The 14,522-nt window shown below is 41.7% G+C and overlaps 1 protein-coding gene across 1 annotated transcript; it reads left to right on the top strand.

Moving 5' to 3' along the window:
• Window positions 1-11,366: 11,366 nt before the first annotated feature.
• SF3B5 (splicing factor 3b, subunit 5, 10kDa) lies at window positions 11,367-12,094 on the top strand. Its single transcript, XM_008584852.1, has one exon. The coding sequence runs from the start codon at window positions 11,484-11,486 to the stop codon at window positions 11,742-11,744; it is 261 nt and encodes an 86-aa protein (XP_008583074.1). The 5' UTR covers window positions 11,367-11,483; the 3' UTR covers window positions 11,745-12,094.
• Window positions 12,095-14,522: the final 2,428 nt, after the last annotated feature.

Genomic DNA, 14,522 nt, shown 5'->3' with positions numbered 1-14,522 from the left:
TCACTCTCTCCCACAAATCAACCAATTTACAACTATAAAAAGCAACGACAGCCAAGCTGGGGCTGCTAGAGTTCAGGGAAAGAGGAGAGACCTACAGAGTACATGAAAGCTGGAGAAGCCATGATGAGAGAAAGAAAGAACCGATCCCACCATTTTGAATCCTGGCCACTTCCAGGCTGGAGCTGCTGAGTGCATGGAGCAGGAGCTGGCAAAAGCTGCTGCTGTGCCCTTCGGATGAAGGTGCTTGGCCCCCAGGCCAGCAGGAGCACTAATAGGGTTCCCGTGGACCCACACAGGAGCGAGGAGCCAGAACAACTGAAAAAAGGAGCCACTCAGAGGCCTGTGAGTCATCACAAGCAACCAGAGCAGGGCCTGTCCCATGGGAAGTGTTTGGAGCACCAGCAGTGGGGGAGACGGGCCCACCAGGGGAACACTGGGGCACAGCAAGGACAGCTGATCTGTCCCCCAATCAGTGTGGAACCACTCAGAGGAGCTAGGTCAGGAATATAGAATTGTATGGGGTGCAGTTTGCTGAAAAGACTCAGGCCTAGACCAGAGTTTCTACACAACCCAGGTGTACTGGATCTCACAAGACCCCAAATTACTTATAAAGTCAACCATTAAAACCTGAGCTGCACAAAAAGCCTTCCCTAGAGAATCAGCAGCAAAGCAGCAATTTAGCTCGACCACAGGGCTCAAGTGCTGGTCCCCACAGTAAGTTCCCCCATTTTAGAAGTAAGCAAAGGACAACAAATTAGTTCCAGTGCAGAGGTTAAGTGGTGGGAACAGCAAATAATCCAACACAGAAATGACAGAAAAAACAAAGCACCCACAACCAAAGACAAAGTTTGATATTAACTAGTGAAGGTCTCATTTCACCAAGGAACACCTATAGCCCCTAGAAGGACCAGAAGTCCCCTGGGCTACCAAGCCAGAAATGGGGGAGGGCCGGGGGCCTCAGCCATGCCCCCCAACACCCATATCCAGTCCTCAGCCACACACCCCCAACCAGCACAACTGCCCCAGCGACAACCACTGTAGAAAGTGCCCCAGGCTCTACCGAGCTAGGGCAGTGGATGGCCAAGGGCCTTGGCCATGCCCCCAGACATGTGCAGCCAGCCCAGCAACTACCACTAACTACTGCAGGAAGCGCTCCAGACTCTCCTGAGCCAGGACTGTGCAGGATCAAGGGCCTCAGCCATCCCCCGCAACACATGCAACCAGCTCAGCGATGACCACCAAACCATATCAAGAAGAGCCCCTGGTTCCCAAGCTGGGGTTGTGGGGGGCAAGGGCTTTTGCCACACCACCCTGATATCTGCACCCAGCCCAGCAATGACCAAGCCACCACTGGAAGCCCCTCGGTCTCCCCTGTGGGGATGAGGGGAGTGCCACAAGCCTCAATCCAGGCCCCTCCTCCTCCTTCTTCCATCCCATTTCCTTTCCCTTTCCCCTCTTCCCCCCAACTGCTCTGCAACAACATCACAGAATGTAAAGAAATAATAATATTAATTTAAAAAAAATCTGATCAGGTTCCTCATCCTTCACCTGTCTTTAGCAAGAATCCTGTTGAATAGGTTTAACCAGAATCCCCTTTATCCCCGTTGGTAATTGTCTATCCACGGACCCCCACCCTGATCTTTGGCTGTAAATTCCCACTTGTCCATGCTGTATTTGGAGTTGAGCCCAATTTATCTCTCCCACTGTAATGGTCCCTATACCCATAGTGATGGTCCTGAATAAAGTTTTCCTTACCATGCTTTAACAAGTAAAAAATTATTGAATAATTTTTTCTTTAACAGTACTTAGCTATGGCTGTGCATGCCAATCTGTTCCACCCCAAATTCTTTTTTGACCTTAAGCTACCATAAATGAATTAACAGCATTAAAAATATTAGGGTTGCTTCTGTGCCATTGTCTTTTTGGGCCCCTGAAGACAACATATTAAACATAGATTCTTCAGGGGCTTCTAAGTTAGGAAACACAGTTGACATGTGAAGGAAACGTAATACTAATAAATCAAGTCACAAAAATACAGGTGAAGATTTTGAAACTCGGTCCTGTTTTTTGACAGTAAATGCAACTTGCATAACGTGAAAGGAACCACACTTTAGAATGAACCTGTCATCACTTCTGTACACGTACCTGTCCTAAAAGATAAAGATGAAACAACTTCCCCATGTCGATTTAAAACTGAGCAGCAAAAAGCAAAAACAAACAAGCAAAAACCGAGTGGCATTAAAACTTCCCTAGGAACTAGGCAAATCTTATACTTGCTTAAATTCAGATCAAAGGAGAGCTATAAGCTCAGCTCCTTTGCTGTTGGCTCCACTGTGACTTTTATCCTAGGTTGACTATAATGAATGGCATCTTTAATACCTGGAGAGTTCAATACGTGCATGGAAAAATAGCATTAAAAGACAATACAAATCTTCCCATGAAGTTTTTGAAGTACACTCCTATGTGCACAGGTCAGTCCCATCTCATTCACCTCCTGTTCTCAGATTCCACAGCCTGACTGTGGTTACTGCTGTTCAGAGACCTCAGCTGAACTGGCTCAGCTAGAAAAGAGTGTTCCATGCAATCCTTTTAGATAACTCACTGAAGCAACTTTCAAACAAAAGTTTAAATGTTCATAATTTTGTAAAGCCTCGTCATGGGTCTTTTTCTCTTATGTTAACTCCATAGAAAAAATTGTTGCCCCCAAATTCACATCTCTTAAGTTTAGGATAAAGGATAGTTGAAACTTTAAGGTGACTTGTCCCAACTCCTGGGGAATGCTTTGGGATTTGGATTATCTGCCTGCCTAATCCATTGTGAGAGCAATATTCTTATTCAATAAGTATTTATTGAGTGCCTATTAAGGGTAAGTCTTTATGCTGAGTTAGTAAAGAAAACAGTTACGTATTTGTGACTGTTGAAATAAGAAATATGCCATTTGTACCCAGAAAATGATCAGGTCTAGGTAAGCTTAGAGAAGAGAGAAATCAAGCAAGTCTTCAATTGAAAGAGAAACACTGAAGTTGGGCCTTGAAGGATATTTAGAATCTCAGCAGGCTTTTCTCAAAACAGGTTAGGAGTATGAGAAAATTCTGGTAGTTTGGGGTGGGGAAAAAAAAAAGCAATTCCATTTGTTTGTTCTTTTATTGTAATTTTAAATTAAAGCATAATTTATATATGGAAAAGTGCACAAATTTTAAGTATACAGTTTGGTGGATTTTCCCAGAGTGAGTACACAAGTTTAACCAATGCCAGATCAAGAAACAGAACATTACCACTGTCCCAGCAGGCTTCTTGTGACCCTCCTAATCACCAAGGTCCTCCCCTAAAGGTAACTGATCTCACCTTGGGTTCATTGTGACCACTTTTTAAACTTTATGTGAGTAAGATAATACAGTATGCGCTCTTGCATGTGTGGCTACTTTTGCTCAACATTGTCAGACTCTTCCATGCTATTGCAAGTAACCATGGTTCATTTATTGTCATTACTATATAGTATGACATTGTATGAATATATCAAAATCTGTTTAACCTTTTTGCTCTTCATAGACATTTGGGTTGGTTCCATTACGGCTTTCTCATTGTGCTATGAATGGTTCTGCTATGCATAGTTCTGCTGTGAATTTTTGTGCACACTTAAATGCATTTCTGTTCAGCATATATACCTCAGCTTTACCACATATTGTAAAAAAAATTTTCCAAAGTGTACGAGGGTTCCAGTTGCTCTGCATCTTTGTCAACATGTGGCATTGTTGATATTTTAAAATTTAATCCATTGTGGTAGGTACAGAGAAGAATCTCTGTTTGGTTTTAAATAATATTTCTAATTGGTTTATTTTTCTTTGTTTTTATTTCAAAGGTAGTGTATGCTAATTGAAAAAGATTCAAACACCCTCCCCCATCATCCCATCTCATTCCCTGGAAGGAATTTAATAGTTCCTCCAATCCTTTTTTCTGTGCAGTTGTGTGTGTGTATGTGTGTGTGGTATGTTTAAAAAATGGGATCATATAGGGCCGGCCCGGTGGCGCACTGGTTAGTGCGCCGCTTGGGAAGCGCGGCGGCGCTCCCGTCCGAGGGTTCGGATCCCATGTACAGACCGGCTCCCGCTCACTGGCTGAGCGAGGCGCGGGAGCAACGCCGAGGCTTGCGATCCCGTCGCCGGTCCCCGGTCCGGTACGGGGGCAACACTGAGGGTTGCGATCCGTTGCCGGACATGGAAAAAAGACAAAAAGACAAAAAAAAATAATAATAAAATAAAAATAAAAAATGGGATCATATAATTTATATTTTCTATAACTTCCTTTTCCCCCTTAATTTAAAATGGACATCTTTTCATATCTATTTATATCTGCTAGGTATGAGCCTCTTCAAAACTACATATTACGATTACACCATACTTTATGTAATTATTCCTTTATTATTGGCACTCAAGTTGTTTCCAATCCTTTGCTATTACTCAAGAGGTTGTTGTAAACATTCATTCTTTCACTCAATAAATATTAATTTAGCACTTATGTCAGTCACTAAACTTGGTGCTAGGGAAAGAGCTGTGAACCAAACACAAAAATCCTTGTTCTCATGGACTTTATATTCTCAGTAGGGACACAGAAAATAAGCAAGATAAATAAAACATGTTATGTGTACATTAGTAATAAGTGCTCAAGGGAAAATAAAGGAAGTAGGAGTAGGAAACAGTAGAGGAAGAACAGGTTGGCAATTTTAGATAAGTTGGCCAGAAAAGGTCTCACTAAAAATAATGACATGGTGAGTAAAGACCTAAAGGACATCTGGGGAAAGAGCATTCCAGGCAGAGCAAACAAGAAAAGGCTCTGAGGTAGAAATATGCCTGGCCAGTGTGTCTGGAACAATGCTGTGGCAAGGGTTGGTCGGAGTGACAGGACAATTACGAGGGTACTTCAAAAAGCTCATGGAAAAATGGATTGAAAGATAATACAAATCTTTCCAAGAACTTTTTGAAGTACCCACATATCTTTATACCAGTTATGACTTTGGCTGTATTTAAGTAGTTCTGTTCTTAGCTCCCAAAGTCCCCTTTCTTCACGTTGGGCTTCCTAGTGTTCCCCTGACTTCAAACTCTTCCTTTGCTTTCCACTAGGATATAAATTCAGACAAGGCCCTGCATTATCCAGCCACTGCTTCCTTCTCCACCCTCATCTCGTGGAACTCTACTTCTCTATCACTGTGTTCACTATCTAGAAGTTCCTAGAATCCTTCAAGCTTCTTCCCACTTCAGGTCCTTTGTCCTGTGCCTGGAATGTTCTTCCGGAGTTCTTGGCACAGCTGGCTTGTTCTCAGGCCTCCCTAAGCACGCTCTCTTCGATGCCTCCTGTGTTCTCTCTGCGTTATTCTCTATCATACCCTCCTGCTTATTCCCTTCACTGAAGTTACAGAAGACCTTTGGTCAAATTTGCTTTTTTAGACCCAAAACCTCTTCTCACCATACATATAAAGATGATTTTTCTCTCTCTTAGGAAAAATATGAAAATGACAAATTGTGACTCTTCATTATTTGCTATGGTCTAAATGTTCACATCCTTCCAAAATTCGTATGTTAAAATCTTAAGACCAAGGTGATGGTATTAGGAGGTGTGGCATTTGAGAGGTGATTAGCTCATGAAGGCCGATCCCTCTTGAATGGGATTAGCCCCTTATAAAAGAGGCTTAGGAGAGCTTTCTTGCCCCTTCTGCCATGTGAGGACAAAGTAAAAAACGTTTGTCTATAGAACTAAAAAGTAGGCTCTCACCAGAAACCAAATCTGCTGTCCCCTTAATCTGATACTTCAAAGATCCAGAACTGTGAGAAATAAATTTCCATTGTTATTAAGCCACCCCATCTGCGATATTTTGTTATAGCAGCCCAAATTGACTAAGACACTATTGTTCCCATAAAAATCTTACCATAAGAGTAAATTTCACATTACTGCAATAAATGGAATGTGTATATACTGCTTCCAAGTTCCTTTGTGATATTTCTCCAATGAGAAATTGTTCAAAAATTGCACCAGGTTGTGATTTAATGTTATCACCGAAGAATTGAGAGGGCCCAACCTATTAATCTCAAATGAGTCATGGAATGGATACCCATGGTTATCATATGTCCCAGGCGAGGTTATAAAAAACGTACAGAAATTTTAACCTTTAATAGTATATGCCCAGTTAGGGGCAAAACCCTCCAAAAATTGGGAGTTCAAGATCTGCTCAGATATATGAAATCCATTATGGCTGGGAAAAGAAAAGCAGAAAAATAAGAGCATAGCTAGTGAACTTCGTTTTTAAAATTCTCTAAATTCATATCACCTAAATTCTACATCATTTAATCTAACTAAATGTAAACCCCAAAATAAAATTTGTATGATGATAAGAGAAAAATTGCTTGTTCTTCTCCTAAATTATTAAAGTCTTAGTTGCCTTTAAAAATACTGAAAACCAAAGTCTTGTCTTCAGCATCTGTCATAAGGCGCCCTTCTGCTTACTATTGGTTGAGAAGCTCAGCAGTGCCTAGTTAGAAAAATGTCTCAGCCACTGTTCTATTTGTTAGCATTAAACACTGTTTTGGCGACCCCTAGTGTGAATCATCTTTTCAACACCTGTACATACTGAATGTCCTTTTAATACTTGCTTACAGACAAAAATATCATCTAAAATAATTTTTCACCAAAGGAAATATGACTTCAGTTAATTTTTCATTTAAAGTTTGTTTTTCTGAAACCATAATAAAATTTGAACGTAGTTTCTGGAAGCATAAGAAATTTGAAAATCAGTAAGAATGACTGGATAGAAACCCATGGAAGCATTAAGGGTATTTGTAACAGTTGTTTCATTGCTTTAAATAATGCTCCAATTCCACCTCTAGAAATTTTGCCATGCAAATGTGCTTGTACATGTGAAAAATGACTAATGTACAATATTAGCTATTGCTGCAAAGTTATTCATTACAGCACTGTAAACAACATAAATGTCAATCAATTAAAGGGTAGTTATTTAGAGTATGATACACACATAGAACGGAATATTATGCTGTAAAACAAACCAAAAAAGAATGAAGAAACTTTTTACGTATCCATATGGGATGATTTCCATGATGGACGCAGATACTTCAAAAAGTTCATAGAAAAAAAGAATTGAAAGATGTAGTGGATTGAATTATGTCCCCCAAAGCTCCCTGAAGCTTGAGTTGTGTCCTCCAAGTTTTACATATTAGTAACTTAGCCCCCACCGTGACTGTTAAGAGGGTGGGAAATCCTATTATGGTAATTGTAAGATGGGCCCTTGAAGAGGTGAATGGGTTGTAGGACCATGCATTAGTGAATGGATTAAAAATGGTGGTCAGGGACATGGTTATGAGGGATTTAAAAGAAGAGGAGAATCTGTCTTTCTTTCTCTCTCTGTTCTCTCTGCTTCCATCATCTTGCAATGTGAGACCACTGGAGGTCTCACATTGCAAGATGGTGGAAGCAGAGAGGGCAGAGGAAGAGAGACAGACTCTCCTCTTCCTTTAAAGCCCTCAGATCCACACCCCTGACCACCATTACCAGATGGACTTTGGACTTCCCAGCCTCAGAAACTGTAAGCAATAAATTTCGTTTTCTTTGTAAATCACCCAGTCTCAGGTATTCTGTTATAGCAACACAAACGGACTAATACAAAAGATAATGTGAATCTTTCCATAAACATTTTGAAGAACCTTAGTATCAAAGAACAGAAAACAGAAAACAACAACAAAAAAAATGAAGTTAAGATTCATATGCAACATCTTTAAGTGTACATAGCAGATAGCTAAATAAATCTAACAAGAGATGGAAAGACCTGAATGGAGAAAATTATATTTAAAGTCAATAAAATGTACTTAAATAAATGGAAACGTAATACTGTGTGCATCAATGAGAAAATTCAATAAGGTTAAGACAACAGTTCTCCCCAAATTAATCTATAAATTCAATGTAATTATAATTAAAATTGCAGCAGGGTTTTCAGGTTATTTAAAACCTGACCTTATTAAACGGAAGGCTTTTTTGGTGCCTTTAAGGATCATTTGCAGGAATGTAGAAAGTATTACACAGAGATTTATTTAGGTTTTGAAAGTTAATGTTTAATTTATTAAAGTTATAAACTGAAAAACTGCTGTTTTCCCTTAAGCTTTTAGTTCAGCTAAAAATTCTAATCTAGTTATAGGCCTAGCAAATTTTAGCAATCACTTTTAAGGAGTCTTTGAGTAAAATTTAGTTCCACTCCAAATTTTAACTCTTTTAAACATTTTATACCATACTTATTAATGTAATATATTTCATTTTCCTTGTAAGCCTTACAGTTGTCTGACTTAACAACAGAAAACCCTTTTCAAGTACTTATTTTCATAAATTTAATTAAATTACAAATATGTAAAGAGAACAAGTTATCTTTTATAGTCCATATCAATGTATATAACTGTTATGGCTGTATTGTGTCCCCCCCAAATTTATATGTTGAAGTCTTAACCCCCAGTACCTCAGAATACAACTGTGTTTGGAGACAGGGCCTTTATTTTATTTTATTTTTTAAAAGATGACCGGTAAGGGGATCTTAACCCTTGACTTGGTGTTGTCAGCACCACGCTCAACCAGCGAGCTAACCGGCCATCCCTACATGGGATCCGAACCCGTGGCCTTGGTGTTATCAGCACCACACTCTCCCGAGTGAGCCACGGGCCGGCCCATTGGAGACAGGGCCTTTAAAGAGGTAATTAAGGTAAGATAAAGTCATATGGGTCCGTCCTAATCCAATATGATTAGTATCTTTTAAAGAGATTAGGATACGGAGAGTCATTGAAGGAAAGCCATATGAAGACATAGAGAGAAGACCATCTGCAAGCCAAGAAGAGAGGCCTCATAATGAAGCCAACCCTACCAACGCCTTTGATATTGGACTTCTGGCCTCCAGAACTGTGAGGAAACAAATTTCTATTGTTTAAGCCACCTAGTCTATAGTGCATTGTTATGGCAGCTCTATCAAACAAATACACATTGACTCTTAATACATGTGAATGTATTTTCCATTTAGCTCTAAAGGCTTTTGAATTTGAAGAATTCTGTCATATTCTTTGAATCATTCTTAATGAAATAGAAATAATATTAGAAATAATATAATAATATTAGATCAGTTTTCATGGCTTCATTTGACTATCTCAACCACAATTTCCATGAGGATTCTACTGACAATTCTAAATTCATGTGGAAGGCAAAGGATCAAGAATAGTGAAGACATCTATGAAATAAGAAACTTGTACAGGCTTTCACCCTATCAGATATGAAGACTTGATATAAAGCTATAGTAATTAAAATCCTGTGTTTCTGGTAAAGATATAGACAAAGAGGCTAGTGAAACAGAATGTCCAGAAACAGACCTATGAATATGTAATAAAAGCATTAAAGAGGATTAGGGAAAGGATGCTCAGTCTCCCTACTAATCAGGAATATGCAAATTAAAACCACTATGAAGTTCCATTCCACTCAACAAATTTGAAAATTTTTTACATGTCTGATGACATCAAGTATTGAGAAGCATTTGGAGCAAAAAAAATTCTCATTTGCTGGTGGGAGAACCAATTAGTATAACCACTCTGAAGAACAATTTGGCAATTGTTGGCAATCTAGCAAAGCTTGAAGACTCTCATCCCTAATGTCTCAACAATTTTATTCCTACGTGTACTCCCTAGAGAAACTCCTTCACATGCATAAGAATATATGTACAAGAGTATTTGTTGCAGCATTTTTTCTAATAGCAAAAATATAGAAATAAATGTCCATTATTGAGAGAATGGACATGTTCTGGTATATTAATTCAGTTACTATAAAGCAGTAAAAATGAACTAAAGCTACATATATCAACATGGATACTGACAAGAGGGAAAGCAACTTTTATAACAATATATACAAAGTGTTTTGTATAAAGCTTTAAAATATGCAAAACAAGAACACCTATTGTTTACGGATACTCAAACACCTATTGTTTATGGGTGCTCAAACTTTCTGCAGTCGGAAAAAACAGGCTCCGGAATAATTAACTCTAAATTCAGGATAGTATCATGAAGTGAATAGATTGAAGGAAAGACACAGAAATTCTTTGTAGACAAAAAGTTTATTTGTTTAGTTTTATTTCTTAAAAAAAAAAAAAAAAAAAACTACAACGAAACAACAAAGTAGGTTACAATATCAAAATGGCAAGATTTGATACATCTGGACGGTGAACCCACAGGTATGCCTTATATTCTCTACACTTTAGGAATGAAACGTTTGTTATAACAAAGCTTAAATAGCAGAGTAAACTAAAGTTCTCTCTCCCAGTAAAAATTTCCTTCTCTTTGGCTGTAATATAGTTGTTTATCCATTCATTAAATGTTTTGGGGAATACAATCTCTGCCAGGCTATGTGGACATCATAAAAAGATATAAAAGAAGCATAGGATCTTGAGAAAAAGATCCTATGATTCTTTAGTTACTATTCGCGTGAGGAGGTTCTTAAGCCAAAAGTAGGATATAAAGTGATAATAAAGAAGAGATGTCCAAGATGTACAAGAATCAAAGGAGAGTTTTCCTGTCTGGAGTAGCCAGAGCCCATTCCAAGGACAGCTTGCGAGCTGAGCTGCCTTTACGGAGATGTGTTTGCCGGGAGAACAAAGGGATTCCCAGTACGTAGAGGGAAAAGCTTGGACAAGGCTGGGGACGCGTGAGGTGGGGGGCGGTGGGGGGAGCTGGAGGGGACATCAGAACAGACACTGCAGAGGAAGGAGGAGTTTATGGGGAAGGCGGAACGTGTTGGGACTGGTGCCGCACCTGCTCACCACGCAGGAAACGGAGGCCCTGCTAGAGCTGAAATAACTCGCTCACGCTGCACAACTCCTAAGAGACAAAGGTGGGGCCAGAACTCGCGTCTCCTAACTTCTGGATGATCCACCCCTGGTTGTGAAGGGGAGACCGTGCCGCCACGGCAGCCCCGAAGGACACCAAAGGGTCATTTTCCCGGCTGCTTATATACAGCCCGGTCTTACTTGTCTCTCCCATTTCCTCTCAGCCCCAAGCCGCTCAGGAATGTTTCCCACTTCCCGGACACCGCCCTCCATTCGGCCACCCAGGCCCTCTTAAAAAGCGGCGAGGGGCCCCGGAAGCCTGCGCGCGCGAACTCTCGAGACCAGAAGTCCCAGCACGCAAGGATCCCTGTCAGTAGAGGACCACTACCGGGACCATCATGCAACGCTCTCAGGAGGGGGCGGGGCTCTACGCGGGGGCGGTGCACTTGCCGTGTCGCCTAGGCAACTCCAATTCCGAGACAGAAAGCGCTTCCGCTTCCGCCTCTCAGCCCTCTGACGCCGTACTCCTGCGACTCGCCGGCCGGCAGTTGTGTGCGGCGGCCTCTCGCCGGCCTGAAACCCGAGGGCGGTTGCTTGTCTCCTGCGGCCTCTGACCTGAGAGCGAAGGGAACGCGGCGAAATGACGGACCGCTACACCATCCACAGCCAGCTGGAGCACCTGCAGTCCAAGTACATCGGCACCGGCCACGCAGACACCACCAAGTGGGAGTGGCTGGTGAACCAGCACCGCGACTCGTACTGTTCCTACATGGGCCACTTCGACCTTCTCAATTACTTCGCCATTGCGGAGAATGAGAGCAAAGCGCGAGTCCGCTTCAACTTGATGGAGAAGATGCTGCAGCCTTGCGGACCGCCAGCCGACAAGCCCGAGGAGAACTGAGACCCCGCTTCGTCACCGCGGGGCGGGAGCACCACTCCCTGTGTTTCTCTCGTTTGCCGCCATGCCCCGCATATTCCAGCCCCCAAAGAACCGATTCTCAATGGCTTTTCCCACTTTCCGTGAGCAGAAGTCCTTGCCCTGGGGTGTCCTGCCTGATCTGCCTTCATGTGGACCCTTCGGAACATAGCATTGGGCCACCACCAGGACCCCCGAGAACTGTGCGGGTGGAGAGGGCCTAGAGCCGGCAAGCGTTAGGAAAGACAGCACTGGAGTGAGACGGGATTTGAAGCCTCGTTTTTGGCTAGTTGATTGTCGTTGTTGCTTTTTCCATAAAGTTTAGAAACTGTTAACTCTCTTGGTGTGAATTACTTGTGTCCGGGGAGGGCTCTGGGGACCAAGGTTTGGTGAGAGTCGGAGCAGGAGCTTGGGGCGGGGGCCCGTCCTGCACACTAATAATATCCCCCACCCGACTTTCCTCAAGAGCGTTTTCTCAGGCCCTCAATGCCTTCAGTATTGAGGTTTGTGATTATTGAACCACCTTTTTCTCCCATTTAAAAAGTCATTTCCGTCATTGTCCCCTCACTCTGTAAATTGCATCCTCTGTTTTTCTTGGTAATTTGTGGTTATATCTTCAGAAATGACAGCTGGCAAACTAGTTCACTCATCGAACAAATACTTGTTGAGCTCTATGTGGGAAGCATTTTTCTAGGCTTTTGGGACTTATACTGGTGGGGGCAGGAGGTCCAAACTGTAGACATAACCAAATGTTAGAAGATGGTAGGGGTGGGGAGGGTTATGTGTGTAGCAGGAATGGGAGAAATTGCAATTTTACATACGGTGCTCATTTTAGGTTTATTGACATGATGACATCTGAGCAAAGACTTTATGGAAGTTAGGGAAATGGCCATGCAGAAAACTCGGGAAATTGCTTTCCACGCAGATAAAACTGCCAGTCCAGTGGTCCTAATGCTGTGAGTATGTTTGGCTTATTGGAGGAACAACATTGAGGCAAGGTTGGCTGGAGAGGGTGAGCAAGGGGAAGAGCAGAGGGACAGGTAATGGAGGGGGAGAGACGGGGAGGAAGGGAGGTGCTGGAAGGATTCTAAACAGATGTAATATCATACTTTAGATCAGTACTCCTCAAACATTTTGGCCTTGGGACTCCATTACAATCTTTAAAATTAATATTTAAGGCCCTGAAAAGCCTTTGTAGGGGTTATAGATGTTGATATTCACCACAGTAGAAATTAAAACAGAATTGAAAAATATTTAGTAATTTATTTAAAAAATAACAAAAATTCAACCATTACATGTTAATAAAAACATTTTTTATGAAAAATAACTATTTTCCAAATCAATTTAGAAGAAAAATGGCTTTTTTTTTCTTCAATAATTTTGTAGAGGTCTTTGATGTCTAGCTTAATAGAAAACAGCTGGATTCTCATATCTGCTTCTGCATTCAAATCATTGAGGTATTAAGTTTTGGTTGAAGTATGAAGATATCTACTTCATAACTGTGTATTATGGGATGAATATTTAGTCTTTTCAAGTAAGTGCATATTCTTTGATACATTAGCAAAACCCAACAAGTGGTAGTTTCTCTTTTTTGTTTTTTGGCGGCTGGCTGGTACAGAGATTGGACCCCTTGACTTTGGTGCTCTAATCAACTGAGCTAACTGGCCAGCCCCCCAAGAGGTAAATTACAACATGGAATCTGAAACTAGACCAGTGCACTCTTCATTCTGTTACAGTAAAATTCATTCACCTATCTTGAACTTTGAGTGTGCCTTTGAGCCATACATGATTTGGAACATCATGATGCATCTCTCATTTGGAAAGTATTGGCTCACAGAATATACAGGCCTTCCAAATGTTGATACTGAAAGGATGAGGCACAAACGCAAGGCAGCTTTCCGGAGAAGTTCTGATTTTATTTAGCGAGTACATCTGTTTTATAGGGTTAGAAGAGAGTTGATAGGTTTACAGGGGACAGTGGGTGTTTGGCGACTGGATGGATTATGTTGCTAAGGGGCCAGGAGCAGGGAGCCTGCGCTGACTGGTGCGTGATTCGCGGTGTTGGGAAGGTATTGTGGTGCCGGCGGGAAGGAAAAAGGCGGAAGAGAAGGGTAGCCAGCACCATGATGGGGCGTGGCCGAAAAAGGGTTCTCATATGACCTAATATTCCTCCCTTTTTTTTTTTTTTTTAAAGATGACCGGTAAGGGGATCTTAACCCTTGACTTGGTGTTGTCAGCACCAAGCTCACCCAGTGAGCTAACCGGCCATCCCTATATAGGATCTGAACCCGTGGCCTTGGTGTTATCAGCACCTCACTCTCCCAAGTGAGCCATGGGCCGGCCCCACCAGTATATTCCTCCCTTTTTCTTAGAATAGGGGCGACGTCCTTTTTCTCTCTGGCTACTTCCTGCTGGTAGGGGGCGTCGTTTGGGAAGGGGTTGGAGTGTCAGGGAGGAATATGGTCAGGAGACCCCATATTATGGTGGAATATAAAAGAACCTCCTGGGGGGTGAAATGGATGAAAGTTCCCTGCAGCCATAAGTTGATAATCTGTTGAGTCCACTCCTGATATGTAAAAACCGGGTGTAGTAGCCAGGCGTCGGAGGAAAGGGCATCTAGGAAGGCAATCCATCACGTCCTGTATGTTTCATCAGCATGTGGTGAGGAGTTTCCGAGAAGAGGCGGAGGGTTCATCAGTAGTTAGGAGTTGGTAGTTTCTAAGTAAAAGCTGGTTAAAAGTCTGGTTAGAAATTTTGCCCACT

Source organism: Galeopterus variegatus, unplaced genomic scaffold (genome assembly GCF_000696425.1).
Source record: "Galeopterus variegatus unplaced genomic scaffold, G_variegatus-3.0.2 Scaffold3383, whole genome shotgun sequence".
NCBI classification, from domain to species: domain Eukaryota; kingdom Metazoa; phylum Chordata; class Mammalia; order Dermoptera; family Cynocephalidae; genus Galeopterus; species Galeopterus variegatus.
Note: the sequence above shows the minus strand (reverse complement) of the source record. Positions and strands in the feature narration are given on the sequence as shown.

Bases quoted from the DNA above. Each gene is read 5' to 3' on its own strand.
- SF3B5 (XM_008584852.1), top strand. From the start codon at position 11,484: ATGACGGACCGCTACACCATCCACAGCCAGCTGGAGCACCTGCAGTCC.